Here is a 20669-nt window from a genome sequence, read left to right on the forward strand (position 1 = left end):
GGAGACAGGGGCCGGCCGCGTACTTAAAGCGGACGCGGGGGAAGCCCTCCCGGGGTCTGCCTCAGTCGCACAGCTCGGTGGGCTCGTGGTCCAGTGGAGCGTTTTCCCAGAAGCTCCCCGGCCCCGTCCGGCCCCTAACCCCGCGACGCTGGGTTCGCTGGGTCCGGCGCGCACAGGCTCGAAGGAGCCGGGTCTACTCGGTTTGGCCCAGCAGCTGCGGGCGGCGGGGAGCAGCCCAGCCCGGCTGCAGCAGCCTCCTGCGGGTGAGGGCGCGGGGCGGGCGGCCGGGTCCCAGCCCTCGGCAGCTCTGCCTACCGCGCCCGGGCGTGGCGTCTGAGCGGCATTAGGACCCAGGCGCGGCGCGGGGGTGTGTCGCCGGCTCCCGCTGCTGGCCCGCCCGAGTCGCCGAGTTTGGGGTCCAGAAGCGCCGGAGCGCCGCGTGAGGAGCCCGGCCGTGAGTGCGCGAGTGTGCCATGGCCGCGGCCACCAGGCGCGTGTTCCATCTCCAGCCGTGCGGTGGGTGCCTGAAGCCGGGGGCGCGGCGGGAAGGCCGCCCGGGTCTCCGCCACCGTCTCCCGTCGGGGACCCCGGGGAGAACGCGGATGCCGTCGGCCTGCGCGGGCCGGGGCCGGTGGGCGAGAGGGCTGCGGGATTCCCAGCCGCGGGGAGGAGGGCCTGGGTGCGGGAGGCCCGGGCGCGGCTTCGCGGCCACTGCGCGCTTGGTTTCATTAGGGATCTGCTGTCGCCGTCTTGAATTTCTTACCAGGTTTGAACAGATGATGCAGCGGGTCGAGGGCGGGGAGCTCGAAAGTGGGCAGGGCGGAGCTGTGGGGCTCCCAGCGCCCAGAGCGCCAAGCTCTTGGGAGCCCGGCCGGCCGCCGCCTCGGAAGGTCTCATTTAACCTTCCGCCCGGGCATCTTCCCGCCCGGCGCCGCGGTGGGGGCCGCCTGGCGTTGGGAGTCCCGGGACCCCTGACCGTGCCCTGCGCGGCCGCAGCAGTTTCTCCCTTGCTCTGACACACGAGGGCCAGCCCTGGGTCCCGGCCAGGACCCAGGTTTGTACGACCCTTTACCTGCACGTGGGCCGCCGGGACGGAAGCGGAGTGTGCACCGGCCCAACCCTCCCAGACCCTCGTCGCCCACCCACGGCCGCTGTCCCTCCCACGGCCTGGGACGCGCCCCAGCGCCCCCGCCCCCCACTTCAGGATGCAGCCCCGGCTCCCGCCCCGCGCCTACATTCACATCCTGCGCCCCGACCCCCGGGGTCTCCGAGTCTGGATGCGCTTTCCTCTCGTGCACGCGGCCCCTCCTGTCGCTTCCTTCCTCCGACAGCGAGGCACAAACAGCCGGGACCATCCGGGGCCCGGCCCAGGGAGGGCGCAGCCTCCCCCGACCCATGTGTCCCTCAGACACTCCTCCCACCCCCAGTTGTTCTCACTTTTGGACCAACGGCTCTGCCTTCCAGGCGGCCGGGACGCGGTCCCAGGAGTGGAGACCGTTGCCTGTCGGCCCCCGTGTGACCCGGGGCGCGTGACAGGGGTCGGGGGAACTGCGCCTGCAATGGGCGTTTATGGCCCCCAGGACCGGTCTGAGAGTGAGAAGAGGGATGTGCAGAGAGATCCCCCGCCTTGGCATCGGAGGAGAGAGGGGGAGAGGCCCGCTCGGGCCGGGTCCCTTCCTCTCGCTGCAGCGGGGCAGGGTTTTCTCAGGAAAACCTGGATTAGCGAACATGGTACTGGTACTAACTCGGTGGGAAGACATCCCTAGAACGTCTCTCCTCCTCGCCTCTGGCCCGCCTGGGCAGCCCCTAGCAGATGGGCTAAGGAATTGAATTTCTGAGATGAAGGCTGGCTTCCCCTGCTATGGGGCCCCCTCCCCAGCACTGTCCCCTGCTTCCCTTTCTCCCTAGGGTGGCCTGGGTTGCATCCCTCGGAAGAGTGAAGGAATCAGCCAGGTCGGGGGGCGGGGAGACAGGTGCACACAGCAGGTCCCGGGCTAGTGACCTTTCCGCTTCCCTTGCAGAAAACTCTCCCACCATGTCGCAGAATGGATACTTTGAGGATTCAAGTGAGTACCTTTCGGGGAGTGTGCGTGTGCAGAGAGAGCTTGTCCGGCAAAAGCCTCCAGGGCACATAGCCTACCCACTGGAGTCCTGTGGCTTTGGTCGCCTGTCTGGGCCACTCTAGTGCTGCAATGCTTTTGGCTTCCACTCTCCAGGAAGCTAGACATGGGCGGATCCCCCGTGGACCTGGGAGGGCAGGCTGCCCCTTCTCCTGGGCTACTTGGACCAGGTGGACCCTCTGGGGTTCTTCCCCAAGGCTTTCTGTGACAATGGCCTGTTATCTGACCAGCCTTGGGCCAAGAATTCTGTATGCGCCTATCCCTCTGTCCTCACCCAGCCCTGGAGGGAATGTCTGTCGTGGTCTCTTTAAAGAAATATAAGGCCTCTGTGCTGCAGTCCCTCGGGCACCTTCCTGTTGTCCCTGCTTGTACCAGTCCAGCTGTCTTCCTCCCCATGTCTCTGGGCTGGCTTCAGGCTGTGTCCTCTGCCTAGCCCCATGAGTGACCTGACCATTCGAGGGTTGTTTGTAGAGCAGTGCGTAGACACAGGGCTGATGTGCCCTTACCCAGGGCCCCCAGGCCATGGGGGCTCTGTGTGCTAGGCTGCTGGTGGGCAGGTTACGTATGGGGCTGGGACTAGGACTTGGCATTGCAGGAGCCCCCCAGGGACCTGGTAGTGTCAGCTGGGCAAGTCCTTAATCTAGGGGACATGAGCACTAAGCCTAAGGTAGAGCTGAGGGCATCAGGGGAAGGACGGGGGAAGAATGGGGCTGTGTGAAGGGCAGTGGAGGGGACTAGTGGGTGCTGGTTGAGGGGCAGGGTGGGGCTGGGACAAGTTCGGTCCAGGGGAACCAGACAGTTTAAACAAGGCAAGCCTGACACGGGGAGGAAGGAGTTTGTCATGAGCTCCAGAACCAAAGCAGCGAGGATGTCTTTTTTTTTGTTCTGTTTTGTTTTGAGTCTCGCTCTGTCGCCCAGGCTGGAGTGCAGTGGTACGATCTCCACTCACTGCAAGCTCCGCCTCCTGGGTGCACACCATTCTCCTGCCTCAGCCTCCCAAGTAGCTGGGACTACAGGCGCCCGCCACCACACCAGGCTAATTTCTTTTTGTATTTTTAGTAGAGACGGGGTTTCACCATGTTAGCCAGTGTTAGCCAGGATGGTCTCGATCTCCTGACCTCGTGATCCACCCGCCTTGGCCTCCCAAAGGCGAGGATGTCTTTTGACCTAATATTTCTTCTCTGGGCTCTGGAGGTAGTGCAGGCCTGGGCCTGGGGGTCACCAGTCCCTGGGGACTTTGATGCAGGAGGCACTAGGGCTTCCTGCCCAGAAGGGGCCCAGGCTAAATTCAGGACACTGGGGGAACAGGGCCTGGGATGTGCCAAGGAAACTGGCGGCGGAAGTAGAAGTGAGTCAGGGTGAGTCACTCCCTGGCAGGTGCAGGCGTGCTGCTGACCCATCCTTGTTTCTGCACAGGTGTCTGTCAGGCATCAGTGGGGTCTGGGCTACAAGGGCCCCTTTCCTGGGAGTACCTACAAGTGAGGAACCTTAGGGGACCCACAAACAGGAAGGGCTGCCAGTGGCCAGGGGTGAGGCAGGGATTTAGGAGGACTTCCTGGAGGAAGAGGTTCCAAGTGAGTCTTGAAAAAGGCCCTCCAGGGAGGGAAGCCCTCAGCTTGGAGGACAGGACCTGGCATGCCTAGGGTGCTGACCAGGTGGCCTGAGGAGCCAGTGGTCAGGGCAGGGGAAGCAGGGCTGGCCCAGGCTGTGATCTGTAGGCTGCAGGGATCCCCCGCAGGGTTCAGGGCAGAGGAATATTTGCATGTTACCAGGAAATCTTCCTGTAGGAAGGGGGGTGTGCTGCGGGCCAGCTGCAGGAATTGAGGACCAAGGGGAGCAGACTCTCAGCTCTGGGGATCCACATCCCACAGGTGCCATTACACACCCTCACTCTCCATGTGCCCTTACCCAGGGCCCCCAGGACATGAAGGGGGCACGATGGGGGCAGGGCTGACATGAGGCCTTGGGGTCCTCTCCCTTGTCAGCCCCTGGCTCTGTTTCCCTGGCTTTCCTGCTCCCTAGACCTTGTCTGATACTTATACTGGGTCTCTTAGCCTCGATGCTTCTCCCCACCTGCCCTCCTGGGGAGGGGGAGCTCTAAGACCCTGTGCCCACAAGGCAGTGTGTGTGTGTGTGTGTGTGTGTGTGTGTGTGTGTGTGTGTGTGTGTGTGTGTGTGAGAGAGAGAGAGAGAGACATGTGGATACTGCAGCTTCTCTGCCTTCCCTGTGTTCCCTACTTTGGGAGAGCAGGGGCCAGGCAGTCTCGTCTGCATTATTGCACTCCGTGCCTGCCCCAATGTGTCTGGAGTGGACATGTTTTTCTCACGCTGAAGGGTCAAAGCTGCGCAGGGTCCTGGTCTCAGTGGCTAGGGAATGCTGGAGAGTCACTGTGTGGCAGCTGCCATGTCCTGCGTGGGGCTGGGGCAGGACTAGAAGCTGCCTTCCTGGCCTGTGGGATGGCGTCTCCCACCACGGCCCGAGAGTGGGACAGTCCAGAGGTCCCTGCTCCCTGGGCTTGGAGCCCCTCCTTCCTGTGTGCGGCACTTTAACAGCCAGGCCCTCTTGCTCTTGGGGGTCTCTCTTGGCAGCAGCTGGGTCTCTAGGCTACTACAAGTGTGACACAGATGACACCTTCGAAGCCCGAGAGGAGATCCTGGGGGATGAGGCTTTCGACACTGCCAACTCCTCCATCGTGTCTGGCGAGAGTATCCGTTTTTTTGTCAATGTCAACCTTGAGATGGAGGCCACCAACACTGGTACGGGGGCTGCAGCAGGGGCAGACTGGGGGAGGGCACGGGACTGGGCAGGTGTGACTCGCCTTACTAAGAAAGACCTGAGGAGAGGGTGGCACCCTGAGCCCTCCCCGCTTTTCTCCAGCAGAGAATGAAGCGACTTCCGGTGGCTGTGTGCTCCTGCACACCTCCCGAAAGGTGAACGGCCTGTCCTGCAGGTCGTCCTGGGGCCTCTACCTGGGGGCTGAGGTGATGGCTTCCCTGAGAATCCTCCTGCTGCTCCCCTCTTCCCATGCCTCCAGGAGCAGCTCAACAGGGAGCTCCAACCAGCCCAGGGCTGGGGGCTGGGGGCTGGGGGCTGGACTGCTGCGGCTGGCTGGGAGGGAAGGACCAGGCAGTGACAGCATCTCATACATGGGCCCGTGTGGTTCTGTCCCTGGGGTCCCCTCAGTACCTGAAGTTAAAGAACTTCAAGGAAGAGATCCGTGCGCACCGCGATCTAGATGGCTTCCTGGCGCAGGCCAGCATCGTCCTGAACGAGACGGCCACCTCCCTGGATAACGTGCTGCGGACCATGCTTCGCCGCTTCGCCCAGGACCCTGATAACAACGAGCCCAACTGCAACCTGGACCTGCTCATGGCCATGCTCTTCACTGACTCCGGGGCACCCATGCAGGGTAAAGGTGAGGCCGGTCTCCCAGCCCGGGTGGGGGTGTCGGGAGGGGACTGTTGACCCACCACCCTCCCCCTCACTCTTTCCTCAGTCCACCTGCTGTCAGATACCATCCAAGGGGTCACCGCCACGGTGACAGGGGTGCAGTACCAGCAGTCGTGGCTCTGCATCATGTGAGTTGCCAGGCCACTTGGCCCCCCTTCTTGTCACAGTGGAACTGGGCGTCCCATGTCCCCTGTGCCCTGCAGAGGCCGGCCCACTTGTGAGTCCTGGGGCTCTGGCGGCCCAACCAACGTGGGAGAAGAGGGCTGGAGCACTGCCAAGGAACATCCCATTTGCTCTTCTTTTCCCTCCCTAGCAGAGGTCACCAGGGGTCAAGGTCGAGGGGGTTCTGGGTAGGGGACCCCCAGCTCCCCAGGGTACAACTGTGCACTGTGTCCTCCCGACCCCTGCCAGCTGTACCATGAAGGCCCTACAGAAGCGGCACGTGTGCATCAGCCGCCTGGTTCGCCCACAGAACTGGGGGGAGAATTCCTGTGAGGTTCGGTTCGTCATCCTGGTGCTGGCCCCACCCAAGATGGTGAGTGGGTAGTGCCGTGTCCTGGGAAAGAAGGAGGGCCCCAGGTTCCCCGCCCTCTGCTTGGGGTCCCCTCCTACATGTCCTGGCCTCTGAAGGCCTGGTCCTCACCCTCCCCTTCACCTCGGTCCTGTGGGTGTGTCAGAAACATCTTGCTAGGCCCCGCAAGTCCTCATTTCCCCAGAGGTTGCCGAAAAGTTTGTATTTCCTTGACTGAAAGGAAATGCTTTTGACCACTATCCCTATTCAAACATGCGGCCTTCCTTTGGCCTGCCTGCCCGTCAGCCCTTCTTTGACTTGGCTGACTTTGTGATTTGCTGGCTAAGGGTCCCTGCTCCTTCCTGGGCCACACACCCCCTGGCTGGGACACCGTGCTTTTTGTGGGAGCCGGAACTGATACAATTTCGGGAGTCTTTTCTTTTTTTTTTTGAGGCGGAGTCCCGCTGTGGCCCAGGCTGGAGTGCAGTGGTGCGATTTCAGCTCACTGCACGCTCCACCCCACGGGGTTCACACCATTCTCCTGCCTCAGCCTCCGGAGTAGCTGGGACTACAGGCGCCCGCCACCTCGCCCGGCTAATTTTTTCTATTTTTAGTAGAGACGGGGTTTCACCGTGGTAGCCAGGATGGTCTCGATCTCCTGACCTCGTGATCCGCCCGCCTTGGCCTCCCAAAGTGCTGCGATTACAGGCATGAGCCACCGCGCCCGGCCTCGGGAGTCTTTTAAGGAAAAGGATTTAACAAATCTCAACAGATGATTGCCAGGACCCCTCCCAAGGCCTTGGCAGGGCCTTCAGCTTCAGCTTCCCTTAGCCTCTCGTGCTTCTGCCCCGGCCTTCTGTGTGTAAATGGGGTTCTCAGGAATCTCAGACATGGCGGGAACCTCCACAAATGCAACTATGCTGATGTGAGAGGAAGGGCAGCCCCTGGGTTGGAAGAAGTGGCCCCCAGCAGGGTGCCCACACAGAAGGAGCAATAGCCCAGAGCTGAGTTAAAGCCTGGTGCCTTGAGGCAGATTCCCCAGCCCCTGACACTGGGCTCCTCCTCAGGAGCATGGACCTGTTCTTTTGGGGTTTTGTGTTTGTTTGTTTTATTTATTTATCTTTGAGACACAGTCTCACACTGTCACCCAGGCTGGAGTGCAGTGGCATGATCTCAGCTCACTGCAAGCTCCGCCTCCCGGGTTCACGCCATTCTCCTGCCCCAGCCTCCCGAGTAGCTGGGACTACAGGCACCCGGCCTGTTTTTAATTTTTTGAGACAGTCTTGCTGTGTCACCCAGGCTGGAGTGTTGAGGTGTGATCTCAGCTCACTGCAACCTCTGCCTCCCACGTTCAAGCGATTCTCCGCCTCAGCCTCCCAAGTAGCTGGGACTACAGGCACCCGCCACCACCAAAAAACTGCAGCCAGCTAACTATTTTGTATTTTTAGTAGAGATGGGGTTTCGCCATGTTGGCCAGGCTGGTCTTGAACTCCTGACCTCAAGTGATCTGCCTGCCTTAGCCTCCCAAAAAAGTTGGTATTATGGGCGTGAGCCACCACGCCTTGCCAAGCATGGGCCTCTTCTAAAGCAAACATGCACAGTGCCTCAGGACTATAGCTTTGAGCAACAGACGGGCAGACACTGCCCCTAGGTGAGCAGGTTGCCGTGATGAGGGCTGGACACTGAGTTCATGAGTTCATGGTTCATGGTTCATGGACAGGCTTCACCTTGGCCAGGCGAGAGAGAGAGTGCCTGATGGGCTTGGATCCTCTCTGAAAGTCAAACCAGCAGACAGTGCAAATACCACTGGGGAAAGGTAGCTGGGTAAACATTTTTCTCCATTGTGGTTTCATTATCTGTGATTACACAGACTTTTGTTGCTTAGGACAAAAGTAATATCTTGAGTTTATAAGAAATCATGAGTTTATAACAGAAATATACATCGATGGTAGTTGTGGTGATCTGCTGACCTGGTTGAAATCATGGCACAGTACACTAATGCCTGAACTTTGTGGAATAAAACCTGCTACCAGCCTCTGGGCACAGTGGCTCGTACCTGTAATCCCAGCACTTTGGGAGGCCTAGACAGATGGATTGCTTGAGGCCAGGAGTTTGAGACCAGCCTGGTCAACATAGTGAGACCTCGTCTCTACAAAAAGTTAAAAATTAAAAATTGCCTGGCATGGTGGTGCGTGCCTGTGGTCCCAGCTACTCAGGAGACTGATGTGGGAGAATCACTTGAGCCCGGGAGGTTGAGGCTACAATAAGCCGTGAGTGTGCCACTGCACTCAGCCTGAGTGACAGTGAGACCCTGTCTCAAAAAAACACAAAAAACAAACAGACAAAAAACCTGCTGCCAGTTCATGGGGAGAGCACCTCCACCTGCTCGGCCCGGGGAGGGCCTCCTCTGTTCCACAGGGGTGGTGGATGTGACTCCCATCCTCCACCCCTAGAAAAGCACTAAGACTGCGATGGAGGTGGCGCGCACATTTGCCACCATGTTCTCGGATATCGCCTTCCGCCAGAAGCTCCTGGAGACCCGCACAGAGGAGGAATTCAAGGAGGCCTTGGTGCATCAGAGACAGCTGCTCACCATGGTGAGCCACGGTCCAGTGGCGCCGAGGATGAAGGAACGCAGCACAGTCTCCCTCCCTGCCCACAGACACCCAGAGGTACAGGGTAGAGGCCGGCGTGGGCCAGCAGGGTCGGCGGGGGCATGGGCCAGACAGGGCTAACAGGCGCTCTGTCCTCTCCTCCAGCCCCCAAAGTGCAAGGACTTTGTCCCTTTCGGGAAGGGCATCCGGGAGGACATCGCACGCAGGTTCCCCTTGTACCCCTTGGACTTCACTGATGGTACGTGGCCTCGTGGCCCATCTGGGCCTCTGCTTTCCAGGCCTTGGGCCCACACGTGTGCCTGTCCTGCATCCCCAGCAAACCCTCTCTCCCATCCCCCATTCCTAGGCATTATTGGGAAAAACAAGGCTGTGGGCAAATACATCACCACCACCCTGTTCCTCTACTTCGCCTGCCTCCTGCCCAGCATCGCTTTCGGGTCCCTCAATGACGAGAACACAGACGGGGCCATCGGTGAGGGGCTGGCGGTGGGCGGTGGGTGGGGATATGCTGGGCAGGACCCTGGGCTGCGGCGCCCACCTGACCTCCGCACCCCCACAGACGTGCAGAAGACCATAGCCGGGCAGAGCATCGGGGGCCTGCTCTACGCGCTCTTCTCCGGGCAGCCATTGGTGATTCTGCTGACCACCGCGCCCCTGGCGCTCTACATCCAGGGTGCAGTGGGGGCTGAGGCGGGAGATGGTGCCTGAGACCCCTGGTTCCTGCTGGGCCCTGACCCGCCCTGCCCCCTGCCTGCAGTGATTCGTGTCATCTGTGATGACTATGACCTGGACTTCAACTCCTTCTACGCGTGGACGGGCCTGTGGAACAGTTTCTTCCTCGCGCTTTATGCCTTTTTCAACCTCAGCCTGGTCATGAGTCTCTTCAAGAGGTGACTGGCCCTTCCGTGAGCTGCTGGGACCCTCAAGGCTTGGGATCTGGCTCAGCCCCCTGTAACCCCAGGGTGATGGGGGTGCCCCCACCATATCGCTGCCCCAAGGGGCTGGGGTGGGCTCAGGCAAGGCCTGGGGCCCTGGTCTTCTTCCTGGCAGGAGGAGGCAGGGGACTGTGCAGGGGCTCAGGGAGGCCTCCCCCACCTGCCCCCTGCCGACACCCGCTCTGATGAGGCTCATGGCCTCCTGGCAGGTCGACGGAGGAGATCATCGCCCTCTTCATTTCCGTCACGTTTGTGCTGGATGCTGTCAAGGGCATGGTTAAAAGTGAGTGCGGCTGGGGGCCACCTGCTGCATAGGGCGCTCAGCCGAGGTGGGAGGTTTTGCACTGCCCCTGACTGGGGGCAGATAGGACCGGCTCAAGCTGAGTGTGTGCCCGTGATCAAGGGTGCGGTGCTCTGGGAGCCCTGGGCTGGCAGAGGGCAGAGCCCCCCACGCTGGAGGGTGACGGGGCTGCCCCAGGTGGGATCAGCCGTGGGGGCAGAGGCACTGGGCCGACTGTGATGAGGTGTCAGAGATGGAACAGGGACAGTAGGCAGGAGTGTGGGTGCATGGGCACGTCGGCAGGGTCCCCTCACCTTCCCCTTGGAGCCGTTTCTCCCTGAGATCCCCTCCCTCCAGGGCCTCCCCCTGCCACATGCTGGAGAGGGCTGAGGCCTGTGGGTCTGTGTCCACAGTCTTCTGGAAGTACTACTATGGGCATTACTTGGACGACTACCACACAAAAAGGACTTCATCCCTTGTCAGCCTGTCAGGCCTCGGTGCCAGCCTCAACACCAGCCTCCACACTGCCCTCAACGCCAGCTTCCTGGCCAGCCCCACGGAGCTGCCCTCGGCCACACACTCAGGCCAGGCGACTGCCGTGCTCAGCCTCCTCATCATGCTGGGCACGCTCTGGCTGGGCTACACCCTCTACCAATTCAAGAAGAGGTGAGGGGCTGCATGGGGAGGGGAGGAGCCGCATGGGCCAAAGGCTGTGCTCATGCGCCTGCTGTCCCCAGCCCCTACCTGCACCCCTGCGTGCGCGAGATCCTGTCCGACTGTGCCCTGCCCATCGCGGTGCTCGCCTTCTCCCTCATCAGCTCCCACGGCTTCCAGGAAATCGAGAGTGAGTTGGGGCCGGGCGGTGGGTGACGTGGGGTAGCTCCCCAGGCACTGCAGGCATAGCAGTAGCCTGTCCCCTGCTGCAGTGAGCAAGTTCCGCTACAACCCCAGCGAGAGCCCCTTTGCGATGGCGCAGATCCAGTCGCTGTCCCTGAGGGCCATCAGCAGTGCCATGGGCCTCGGCTTCCTGCTGTCCATGCTCTTCTTCATCGAGCAAAACTTGGTGGCCGCCTTGGTGAATGCACCGGAGAACAGGTGTGGAGGGTGGGTGAGGGTGGGGTGGGCGGGGCCCGGGCCTCTGCTGTGGGGCTCTGTCCACGAGTGCCCGTCTGCTGCAGGCTGGTGAAGGGCACTGCCTACCACTGGGACCTCCTGCTCCTCGCCATCATCAACACAGGGCTGTCTCTGTTTGGGCTGCCTTGGATCCATGCCGCCTACCCCCACTCCCCGCTGCACGTGCGAGCCCTGGCCTTAGTGGAGGAGCGTGTGGAGAACGGGCACATCTATGACACGTGAGTGTGAGGCAGGCAAGAGCCATGGACCCTGAGGAGTGGGGAGCCTCTGGCCACCTGGGACGTAGGGAGGAATGAGGCCCTGTGGACAGGGGCGCAGAGGTGACACTCGTGGCTCGGGGCACCGCAGGATTGTGAACGTGAAGGAGACGCGGCTGACCTCGCTGGGCGCCAGCGTCCTGGTGGGCCTGTCCCTGTTGCTGCTGCCGGTCCCACTTCAGTGGATCCCCAAGCCCGTGCTCTATGGCCTCTTCCTCTACATAGCACTCACCTCCCTCGATGGCAACCAGCTCGTCCAGCGCGTGGCCCTGCTGCTCAAGGAGCAGGTGAGCGCTTGGCCCTGCGTGGGAGTGGCGTGGGTGGGGCACAGCCCCATGCCTGCCCACACCCGGTCCCTGCCGCCCACAGACTGCGTACCCCCCGACACACTACATCCGGAGGGTGCCCCAGAGGAAGATCCACTACTTCACAGGCCTGCAGGTGCTTCAGCTGCTGCTGCTGTGCGCCTTTGGCATGAGCTCCCTGCCCTACATGAAGATGATCTTTCCTCTCATCATGATCGCCATGATCCCTATCCGGTACAGGCGGCTGGGAGGAGGGGCCCAGTCTAGAGGTGGCGAATGGGCGGGCTGGGGCAGCGGCTGGGAGGAGGGGCCCAGTCTAGAGGTGGCGAATGGGCGGACTGGGGCAGCGGCTGGGAGGAGGGGCCCAGTCTAGAGGTGGCGAATGGGCGGGCTGGGGCAGCGGCTGGGAGGAGGGGCCCAGTCTAGAGGTGGCGAATGGGCGGGCTGGGGCAGCGGCTGGGAGGAGGGGCCCAGTCTAGGTGCGGAGAGTGGGCGGGCTGGGGCAGTGGCTGGGAGGAGGGGCCCAGTCTAGGTGCGGAGAGTGGGCGGGCTGGGGCAGCGGCTGGGAGGAGGGGTCCCACCTAGGGGCGGAGAATGGGCGGTTTGGGGTGGGTGCCCAGGAGGAGGGGCCCAGTCTAGGTGCGGAGAATGGGCGGGCTGGGGCAGCAGCTGGGAGGAGGGGTCCCACCTAGGGGCGGAGAATGGGCGGTTTGGGGTGGGTACCCAGGAGGAGGGGTCCTGCCTAGGGGTGGAGAGTGGGCGGGCTGGGGTGGCTGGTGGGCAGGAGCAGCCCAGCCTAGAGGTGGAAAGTGGGTGGGCTGGGGTGGCTGGTGGGCAGGAGGGGCTCCAGTCTAGGGGTGGAGAGTGGGCGGGCTGGGGATAGGCGGGCGGGGAGGAGAGGCCTAGCCTGGCCCTGTGGGTGGGCTGGGGTGGGCTGGGATGGGTGCCCACTGCCTTCTCTCTGACCCAGGCTCATCCTCCTGTCCCTCCCTCCCCACAGCTATATCCTGCTGCCCCGAATCATTGAAGCCAAGTACTTGGATGTCATGGATGCTGAGCACAGGCCTTGACTGGCAGGCCCTGGCCATGCCCCATTCGCCAGCTCTCCACGTCCTCCCAGGCTGGCTCTGGAGCTGTGAGGGGAGGTGTAGGTGTGTGGGTGACTGCTCTGTGCTGCGCCTTCTCATGGCTGACTCAGGCCTGGGGCATCTGGGCATTGTAGGGGTGCAGTGGTATGTGCCCACCCCCCTCCCATTATCCTTTAGCTTCGAGCCAAGAGCGTTGCTCAGGGCAGCTTCTGCCCAGGGTGGGTGGGACTGAGCAGGATGGATTTTCTTTTGATAAAAGAGTCGATGCCTGAAAGAGAAACCATTTCCTTGATTGTGTAAGGAACTTGCTGTACGCACATTAGAGAATAAAGCTCCTGTTTCTAGGCTCCTATGTGCCACCTGTGTCCCTGCTACTGCCACCCCACCCCCACTCTGGGGAGGGGAAGCCCTCCCTGGGGAAGTGGAATGCAAGGGACAGAGTTTGTGGAGTGCCACCTGTGGTCTGTCACCTCCAACATCGCACAGTGGGTGCTGGCCCAACAGTGAAACATGGAAGATCCAGGAGGCCTTTGCATGGCCATTTTTCCAGGGACCTGCAGGGAAAGCGTTCTGGGAACAGCATGTGCAAGGGTCCAGAGGAGTGAGGGCTTGGGGCCACTGAGGTGCTGTGGCTGGTGGAGAGCAGTGGGGCGGGAGGGACCATCAGGGTGACAGCAAAGGGCCCTGTGACTCTCAGATGAAAGCTGCCTGCCGGGAGGCCGAGGCTTCGTGTGGAGCACTTGTGAACCATCCCATCTGTTGTGCGGATCCTGGATTTTACAGGGCAGGGGCAGCACTGGTGGCAATGGAGGGAGGTGGGAGGATTGCCGACGGCAGGACACCGGGTGGGAATGGTTTGATGGAGGGAGGAGGTGCAGTGTTTCTGGCTTGCTCATTTGTTGCTTGGTCAGGGTCTCACAATGGCAGCCGACAACAGGGAATATGGCTCTGAGGCTCAGGGGAGTGCCCGGTGCGCAGCATCAGTGGTCAGCAGGAACACCTGGGGGCTCACATCACCTCCTGGACTGGCTTGACACATGCCCCATGGACTAAGTTAGCAGACAGAAGAGACTGGCTGCATCTAAAACTGACAATATATCTGAAATATGCAAAGAATTCCTGCAAACCAACAAAGGACAGCAGCCCCAACAGAAGAGGCAGAGGCCGTGAACAGGGGAAGGAGGAGGCCCAACCGTAACAGGAGTAGCAAGAGGTGCTCAGACCCCTTGGTAATTAGAGAAACGCAAGCCCACATGACATGCCACCTTACACTGGGTAGCCTGGTGCTGGGTGGGAGATCAGGAGCCCCAGGGCCCCGAGAACCAATCCGGGTGGGTATGAGCATGCTCTCCACCATGCTGTCTGGGGACGGGTAGCGAGTGTGGAAAAACCAACTCAAAACGTTTTCCTCTGCTCTCACTGTGCACAACAGTCAACACAGAAGACTTCTGTGACCAAGTGAGGGATTTGTCACGGGACAGCTGCTGGGTGCCCACCAATTCAATTCAATTCAACCCAACTGCTACCTGCCAGGAGATAGCTTCAGAAACCCCAAGGTGAGGGCTCAGTCCCACAAGACCACCCCTTCCTTCCCACCAGTCTGAGGTCTGGGCCTGCAGAACTTGACACGCTGTCTTCAACTTGGGGTTCCCATGACTCCTCTTTTAGGTTCAATTAATTTGCTACAGTGGTTCACAAGTCAGGGAAACATTAACTTATATTTAGCAGGTTTTAATTTTGTTGTTGTTGTTGTTCTTGAGACAGAGTCTCACTCTCAATGTGCAATAGCGTGATCTCAGCTTACTGCAACCTCCGCCTCCTGGGTTCAAGTGATTCTCATGCCTCAGCCTCCCAAATAGCTGGGACTACAGGTGCCTGCCACTACGCCTGGCTAATTTTTGTATTTTTAGTAGAGATGGGGTTTCACCATGTTGGCCAGGCTGGTCTTGAACTCCTGACCTCAAGTGATCTGTCTGCCTTGGCCTCCCAAAGTGCTGGGATTACAGGCATGAGCCACCATGCCCAGCCTAAATTTTTTATTTTTTTATTTTTTAAGGGTTGGGCATTGATGGAGTTCCCAGTGATGAATAAGAGCCGAATGGGCCCAGGGCCTCGGCCCCACCCTACTGGCTTATTAAAAAGGCTATTACAGAGAATTCAGATGAAGAGATGCACGGGGTGAGGTGTGGGGGAAGGGGCACAGAGCTTGTGTGCCCTCCCCTGGGTGTCACCCTCCAGGAACCCCCACATGTTTGGCTATTCAGAAGCTCCCCAAACCCTGGCCTTTTGGGTTTTTGTAGAGGCCTCATTATGCATGCATGATTGAATAAACCACTGGCCACTGGTTATCATTTGAACCTTCAGCCCTGCCCCACCCTGGAGGTGTGGCGGGGGTGGAGACCGAAAGTCCCAGTCCTCTAGTCCTGTCTTGGTCTTTCCATAACCAAGCTACCTAGATGCTGCCAGCCACCTCATTAGCACACAAAAAGACATCAGTGTGGAGTTTCTGAGGATTTTAAAGTTGTTTGCTAGGAAAGGGGTCAAAGACCAAATACATATACGTTCTTTTAAATGAGACAGGGTCTCACACTGTTGCCCAGGCTGGAGTGCAGTGGCGTGATCACGGCTCACTGCAGCCTGGATTTCCCTAGGCTCAGGGGATCCTCCCACCTCGGAATCCTGAGTAGCTGTGTCCACAGGCACGCACCACCATGCCCAGCAAATTTTTGTATTTTTGTAGAGACAAGGTTCTGCCATGTTGCAGCTGGTCATGAAGTCCCGGGCTCAAGCGATCCTCCCACCTTGGCCTCCCAAAGTGCTGGGATTACAGGCGTGAGCCACCTTGCCTGGAACCAGATATATACTACACAGTATCACCGGTAGCTAAAGTCAAAAAAAATGGCCAGAAAGTGTCGTGTGCACCCAGGACAGAATTCTGGAGGAGCTGAACAGGAAACACAGAGAGGTGCCCTGCCCCAAGCCTATGTACTCACTCCACCCAGGCAGCACGTGATTCTTCTTCGGAGTCCCCCCATCAGTAGCCTGGGTGTTCCCTGCACAGGGGGGCTACATCCATGATCAACTGGCAAGGAGCAGGCAGGCCCCCAGCACCCCATGTCTGAGGCCCAGCCAGACATCTCCCACTCACAAAGAGACTCAGGAGGCTGGGCAGGGACGCGGCACTTCCTGGGGATTTAACCCAGCTGGGGCTTGCAGGCAAGAGGGGAGTGAAGGAATGACACTCTGTCCTCACCCAGGGCCATCCTGCTGGATGGAGTCACAGGGACTGCAGGGGCCTCTCCAGAGCTGCCTGTGGGCACAGAAGCAAGCCTGGGGGTGCCCCACCAGCCTGAGCCCACCACACCCCCCTTGAATATCCTTGGGGTTGGGCACTCTGACAAGGGAGCCACCTGGGGAAGTCCCTTCCAGGGAATGGCTTCATCAGGGCACAGAGTAAGGGTGTGTGGCATGAGCGAGGCCTCCCAAGGGGCCTGCAGCCCACAGGCTGAACTGTGGCTATCAAGCCAAGTGGGGTCGAGGACTCCAGCCCCTCCCCACCATAAAAATGAACAGGCCATTGTAATTGTAAACCAACATTTTAGCGGCTCTGATATGTAACAGCATAAGGAAAAAGCACTGGGCATGCCACACTGCCCAGCCCCCAACCCAGCAAGGCTTCATGGAGGCCCTGGCACTACCTGCGGGTGGGGGGCAGCATGGATCCAGGGTGGAGGTCAGCCCACAATCCATGCCACTGAATGAGGCAGGAACTCGAGTGGAGATGTAACACTCCAGCTCACAGTGGCATCCGAATGCCTTCCACACCGTGCTGCCTGTGTCCCCATCCCCACCCCCACCCAAAAGGCTTCCTGCACCTGCCAAAGGAGACCGAGACAGACACCTGCCTGGGGCAGCGTTCAAAACAGATATAGCTGGTTTATTTTGGAAACAAGCCTTATCCAGAAATGTTATTTATTGCATTTAAAAAACATGGAAGGCGATTTGCATGGTTCCTCCCCAAGCCCTCACTCCCACCAATTACCGCTTTACCACCCAAGGTCCTTTCAGGACCCCAGGCCTGGGGGCTGTAGGAGAGAGCAGTGAATCCTAAGGGCAAGAGAATGGCGTCCACATGCCAAAGTTTCTCAGAGCAGAGCCAGCTGCTCCTCCAGACAGGCTGGTGAGGCTACTTGACACCCCCACGAAGGGGAAACCCTGAAGGAAGTACTTCAAGGGGTGCCTGCCTGATGCAGGAGGTTTTGGGCTAGCCCTCCCCAGATCCCCGGCCTGAGGGGCCTCCCCCAGCCGCAGAAATCAAGCTGCCAAACTGCCAAAGTACTCCTGCAGCTCCAGCAGGGCCCGGAAGCGATGGGAGACAGCGTTCTTCTCCGCCTTAGGCATCTCTGCATACCTGAGGGGTGACAGTAGCAGCTCAGGGAGCCCGGATTCAGGGAGGAAGTGCACCCCCTGCCTACCCTACCTCATCTCATCCCTGGAGTCCAAAGCTCACAGACCCCAAGGAAAGGGGAGTGGGGCCCAGCAGCTCCTGGCAGCCAGTGAATTTTTAAAAATCGGATAAAGTTTTCAATTCCCCTGTAGGCAGAAACCCCCATGAATGAGCATGGAGGGATATTAAATTTGCTCTAGTGTGCCCAAAAGTCATTAAGGGAAGCTGGGGACGGGGGGATGAGCTGCATGTTTGATCAGCTTTGTCATCTGTTGACAGGAAGCAGTGGGGCCTGACAGAGCAAACACAGCAGTCTCCTCTAATGCGCTGAAGGCGGGGGAGCACTTGAACAGCTGGCCAGGGGCCCGCCCTCCATGCCAGCACTGCAGTGAGGTGAGAATCCCCTGCCTCGCCCGTGGCCTGCAGACTGCTCTCTGCAAGACCGCAGCCAGTAGCCACTAGCCAGGTGTGGCTATTTAAATGAATTAACACTGAATAAAAATATTCCATTTCTGGGTCTCACCACATGCAAGTGCTCCACAGCCCCATATGGCTAGTGGCTGGTTCCACAATGTCCTCACCCCTGCTGGGGCTATTGTGGGGCCTCACACTGTGCTCCCTAAGGGCCCCTCCAGCTTGGAAAGCCTGATTCCCACAATGGCCCGTGCCTTGTGTGAATAAGGGGCGATTCCTGCGAACTACAAAGAACAACTGGTTCTTGGAGGGCATAAAATAGTACCCACCAGAGGCTGCAAAAGCCTGGACATCTTCCCAACCTAGATGGGGGTCAGAAAATGACGCCATAAAACTGTCAGATGTGGCCAGGCGCGGTGGCTCATGCCTATAATCCCGGCACTTCGGGAGGCCGAGGCAGGCGGATCACTGAAGTCAGTTTGAGACCAGCCTGGCCAACATGGTGAAACTCGTCTCTACCAAAAATAACAAAAATTAGCCAAGCACGGTGGTGCGTGCCTGTAATCCCAGCTGAGACAGGAGAATTGCTTGAACCCGGGAGGCAAAGGCTGCAGTGAGCTGAGATCACGCTGTTGCACTCCAGCCTGGGCAACAAGAGTGAAACTCCAATCTCAAAACAAACAAACAACAACAAAAAAAGTCAGATGTACAGCTTACAAGCCAAGGCCAGAGAGGCGAAACCACTGGCTACACAGCTGATGTGGGGTGACCTGGAGCCTTAGAGCCCAGGACTCTCAGTGCCATCTGGCTGCCTCCCCGACCATGGACTGGGCCACCCAGATTCCTAGTGTCCACCCCAGCAGAGCTGCCTTTGGCTGGAACGGCACCCTCGGAGCCTCCCCCGCCCATATCCGCATGCCTGCACTTGGGCGGGGCACTGGCCCAACCCAAACCATGGCTGTACCAACCCCACACCCCAGGGAAGAAAGCAGGGCTCCTTACGTCTGCTCATATCCATCAGGCTGAAAGCAGGGGTCCCAGCCAAAGTCCCGGCAGCCTCTGGGTGCCACGATCCGGCCCTGCCACAGGAAAGGGGGGACAGGTGTGTAACTGGGTCCAGAGGACAAGCACAAGGAGGGCAATGTCCAGTATGAGTTTGGTGAGTTTGTGAATTTGATTTGACCCAACTTACGCAAAATGTAGTTGCAAGGCCTCTACAGCACCTGCAAATGTTTGCTGAATACAATAAAAAGCAGAGCGGGGTAGCTCTCCCCTCACACACAGGGAGGCATGGACCCAGACGACCAGCACCTCCAGGGCCATGCGCCCTCGCCACACCCGGGACAAATTGGGACATCACTGAAGAACAATGAGGCTACGTTGAAAGATAGAAAGAAAGATAGACAGAAAACGTTTTCTCCTAATAGGAAGCAGTGCCCTGAACTCTGTGGACAAGCCAGATGCCTGCTACTATGACAGTGTTCCTGAAAATACGAGGAAGACTTTAACAATAAGATGAAACACCGCAACAGGAAGCAGGTACCCAGCTCCCCACTTCATGAACACATAAGTGAGTATAATAAATACTGGCTGTAGTAGGGAAATTCCACAGTGAAAATGTTAGAAAAAGAACAAATTGTAATCCAGTGACATGAAATGTCATGTTGTTATCAAAGTAAAAAAAAAAAAAAAGAAAAAAAAACAATCTGGCCAGGTGTGTTGGCTCATGCCTGTAATCCCAGGACTTTGGGAGGCTGAGGTGGGAAGATCGCTTGAGCCCAGGAAATTGAGACCAGCCTGGGCAACATGGCAAAGGCGAAATCCCATCTCTATAAAAAATACAAAAATTAGCCTAGCCTGGTGGTATGAGCCTGTAGTCCCAGTTACTTGGTGGGAAGACTGCTTGAGCCCAGGAGGTCGAGGCTGCAGTGAGCTGTGATCCAGTCCGGACGACAGACTGAGACAAACACTCCAAACAAACAAACAAGCACTCCAAAAAACCAACAAAAAACCCCAAAAAATTCTAACTGAAAAAATACAAGGGACCAGGTGTGGTAGCTCACGCCTGTAATCTCAGCGCTTGGGGAGGCCGAGGAGGGAGGATGGTTTAAACCCAGGAGTTCGAGATCAGTCTGGGTAACACAGTCAGACCCTATCTCTAACAAATTTTTTTTTTTTTTTTTTTTAATTAGCCAGATGTGGTAGCTCGCACCTGAGGTCCTAGCTACTCGGAAGGCTGAGGTGGGAGGATGACTTGAGCCTGAGAGATCAAGGCTGCTATGAACTGTAATCATGCCACTGCCCTCCAGCCTGGGTGACAAAGCAAGACCCTGTCTCAAAAACATTTTTTTTTTACTTTTTAAAAAATACAATGGAGGTGGTACATGACTGGGATTAGTCACATAAATGCCAAGTAATTTAGACCCAAAGGCAAATTCTGCTTCTGCCATGAGGAGCTGCGTGACCAAGGCCAGTTACTGAACCCTCAACCATGCAACACATGGTTTTGCGCACGCCTGTAATCCCAGCTACTCGGGAGGCTGAGGCAGGAGAATTGCTTGAACCCAGGAGATGGAGGTTGCACTTTGGGAGAATGAGGCCAGTGGATCACTTAAGGTCGGGAGTTCAAGACCAGCCTGGGCAACATAGTGAAACCCTGTCTCTACCAAAAATACAAAAATTAGCCGGGTGTGGTGGTGCACGCCTGTAGTCCCAGTTACTCTCTGGGGTGGGAGATCACCTGAGCCTGGGAGGTGGAGGCTGTCGTGAGCAGTGATAGGCAGTAGGGGGTGTTGAATACATCTCACGGAAGGAGTAAGTTTGGGTAAATAATTAAGGTTTTTTTTTTTGAGACTGGGTCTCACTCTGTCACTCTATGGCTGGAGTGCAGGAGTGCGATCATAGCTCACTGTATCGTCAAACTCCAAGGCTCAGGTGATCCTCCCACCTCAGCCTCCCAAGTAGCTAGGACTACAGGCGTGCACCACCATGCCCAGCTATTTATTTATTTTTGAGACAGGGTCTGGCTATGTTACCCAGGCTGGTCTCAAACTCCTGGCCTCAAGCAATCCTCCTGCCTTTGCTTCGCAAAGTGCTGGGATTACATGTCTGT

At 58.5% G+C, this 20669-nt stretch overlaps 2 protein-coding genes across 12 annotated transcripts in view; one reads left to right on the plus strand and one right to left on the minus strand.

Annotated features, from left to right (window-relative positions):
* SLC4A11 (solute carrier family 4 member 11) lies at positions 1–13048 on the plus strand. 8 transcript variants are annotated; one of them, XM_054467975.2, is made up of 20 exons: positions 1–516; positions 2022–2066; positions 4710–4877; positions 5002–5051; positions 5305–5536; positions 5618–5699; positions 5983–6106; positions 8536–8754; positions 8842–8935; positions 9044–9169; positions 9257–9370; positions 9455–9587; positions 9842–9915; positions 10326–10578; positions 10650–10756; positions 10839–11007; positions 11091–11264; positions 11395–11590; positions 11673–11842; positions 12609–13048. In XM_054467975.2, the coding sequence occupies exons 1-20, from the start codon at positions 474–476 to the stop codon at positions 12676–12678; spliced, it is 2643 nt and encodes an 880-aa protein (XP_054323950.1). In that variant the 5' UTR covers positions 1–473; the 3' UTR covers positions 12679–13048. The 8 variants fall into 8 exon arrangements, with proteins under 8 accessions (XP_054323950.1, XP_054323951.1, XP_054323949.1 ...); XM_054467976.2 differs by having other exon boundaries at positions 4713–4877; positions 4999–5051; XM_054467974.2 differs by having other exon boundaries at positions 323–516; positions 4999–5051.
* Positions 13015–20669, minus strand: part of ITPA (inosine triphosphatase) — an 18320-nt gene continuing 10665 nt past the window's right edge. For 2 of the 4 annotated variants that reach the window (XM_063659471.1, XM_054467978.2), the window contains 2 exons: positions 18560–18636; positions 16613–17107 (listed from right to left, as the gene is read on the minus strand). In XM_063659471.1, coding sequence (XP_063515541.1) covers positions 17011–17107; positions 18560–18636 — 174 coding nt within the window. In that variant the 3' untranslated portion in view covers positions 16613–17010. Of the gene's footprint in view, positions 13784–16612; positions 17108–18559; positions 18637–18994; positions 19042–20669 lie in introns of those variants that run through there. The other 2 variants (XM_063659472.1, XM_054467979.2) reach the window with 2 other exon arrangements.

This window comes from Pongo pygmaeus, chromosome 21 (assembly GCF_028885625.2).
Source record: "Pongo pygmaeus isolate AG05252 chromosome 21, NHGRI_mPonPyg2-v2.0_pri, whole genome shotgun sequence".
Taxonomy (NCBI): Eukaryota; Metazoa; Chordata; class Mammalia; order Primates; family Hominidae; genus Pongo; species Pongo pygmaeus.

What these genes read in the sequence shown, in the direction of transcription:
- SLC4A11 (XM_054467970.2), top strand. Translation starts at nt 1,206, where the DNA reads ATGCAGCCCCGGCTCCCGCCCCGCGCCTACATTCACATCCTGCGCCCC. An exon ending in CTGCCCACAGACACCCAGAG is followed by an intron (nt 8,755 to 8,841) that starts GTACAGGGTAGA and finishes CCTCTCCTCCAG; the next exon opens with CCCCCAAAGTGCAAGGACTT. An exon ending in CCTGGCGCTCTACATCCAGG is followed by an intron (nt 9,371 to 9,454) that starts GTGCAGTGGGGG and finishes CCCTGCCTGCAG; the next exon opens with TGATTCGTGTCATCTGTGAT.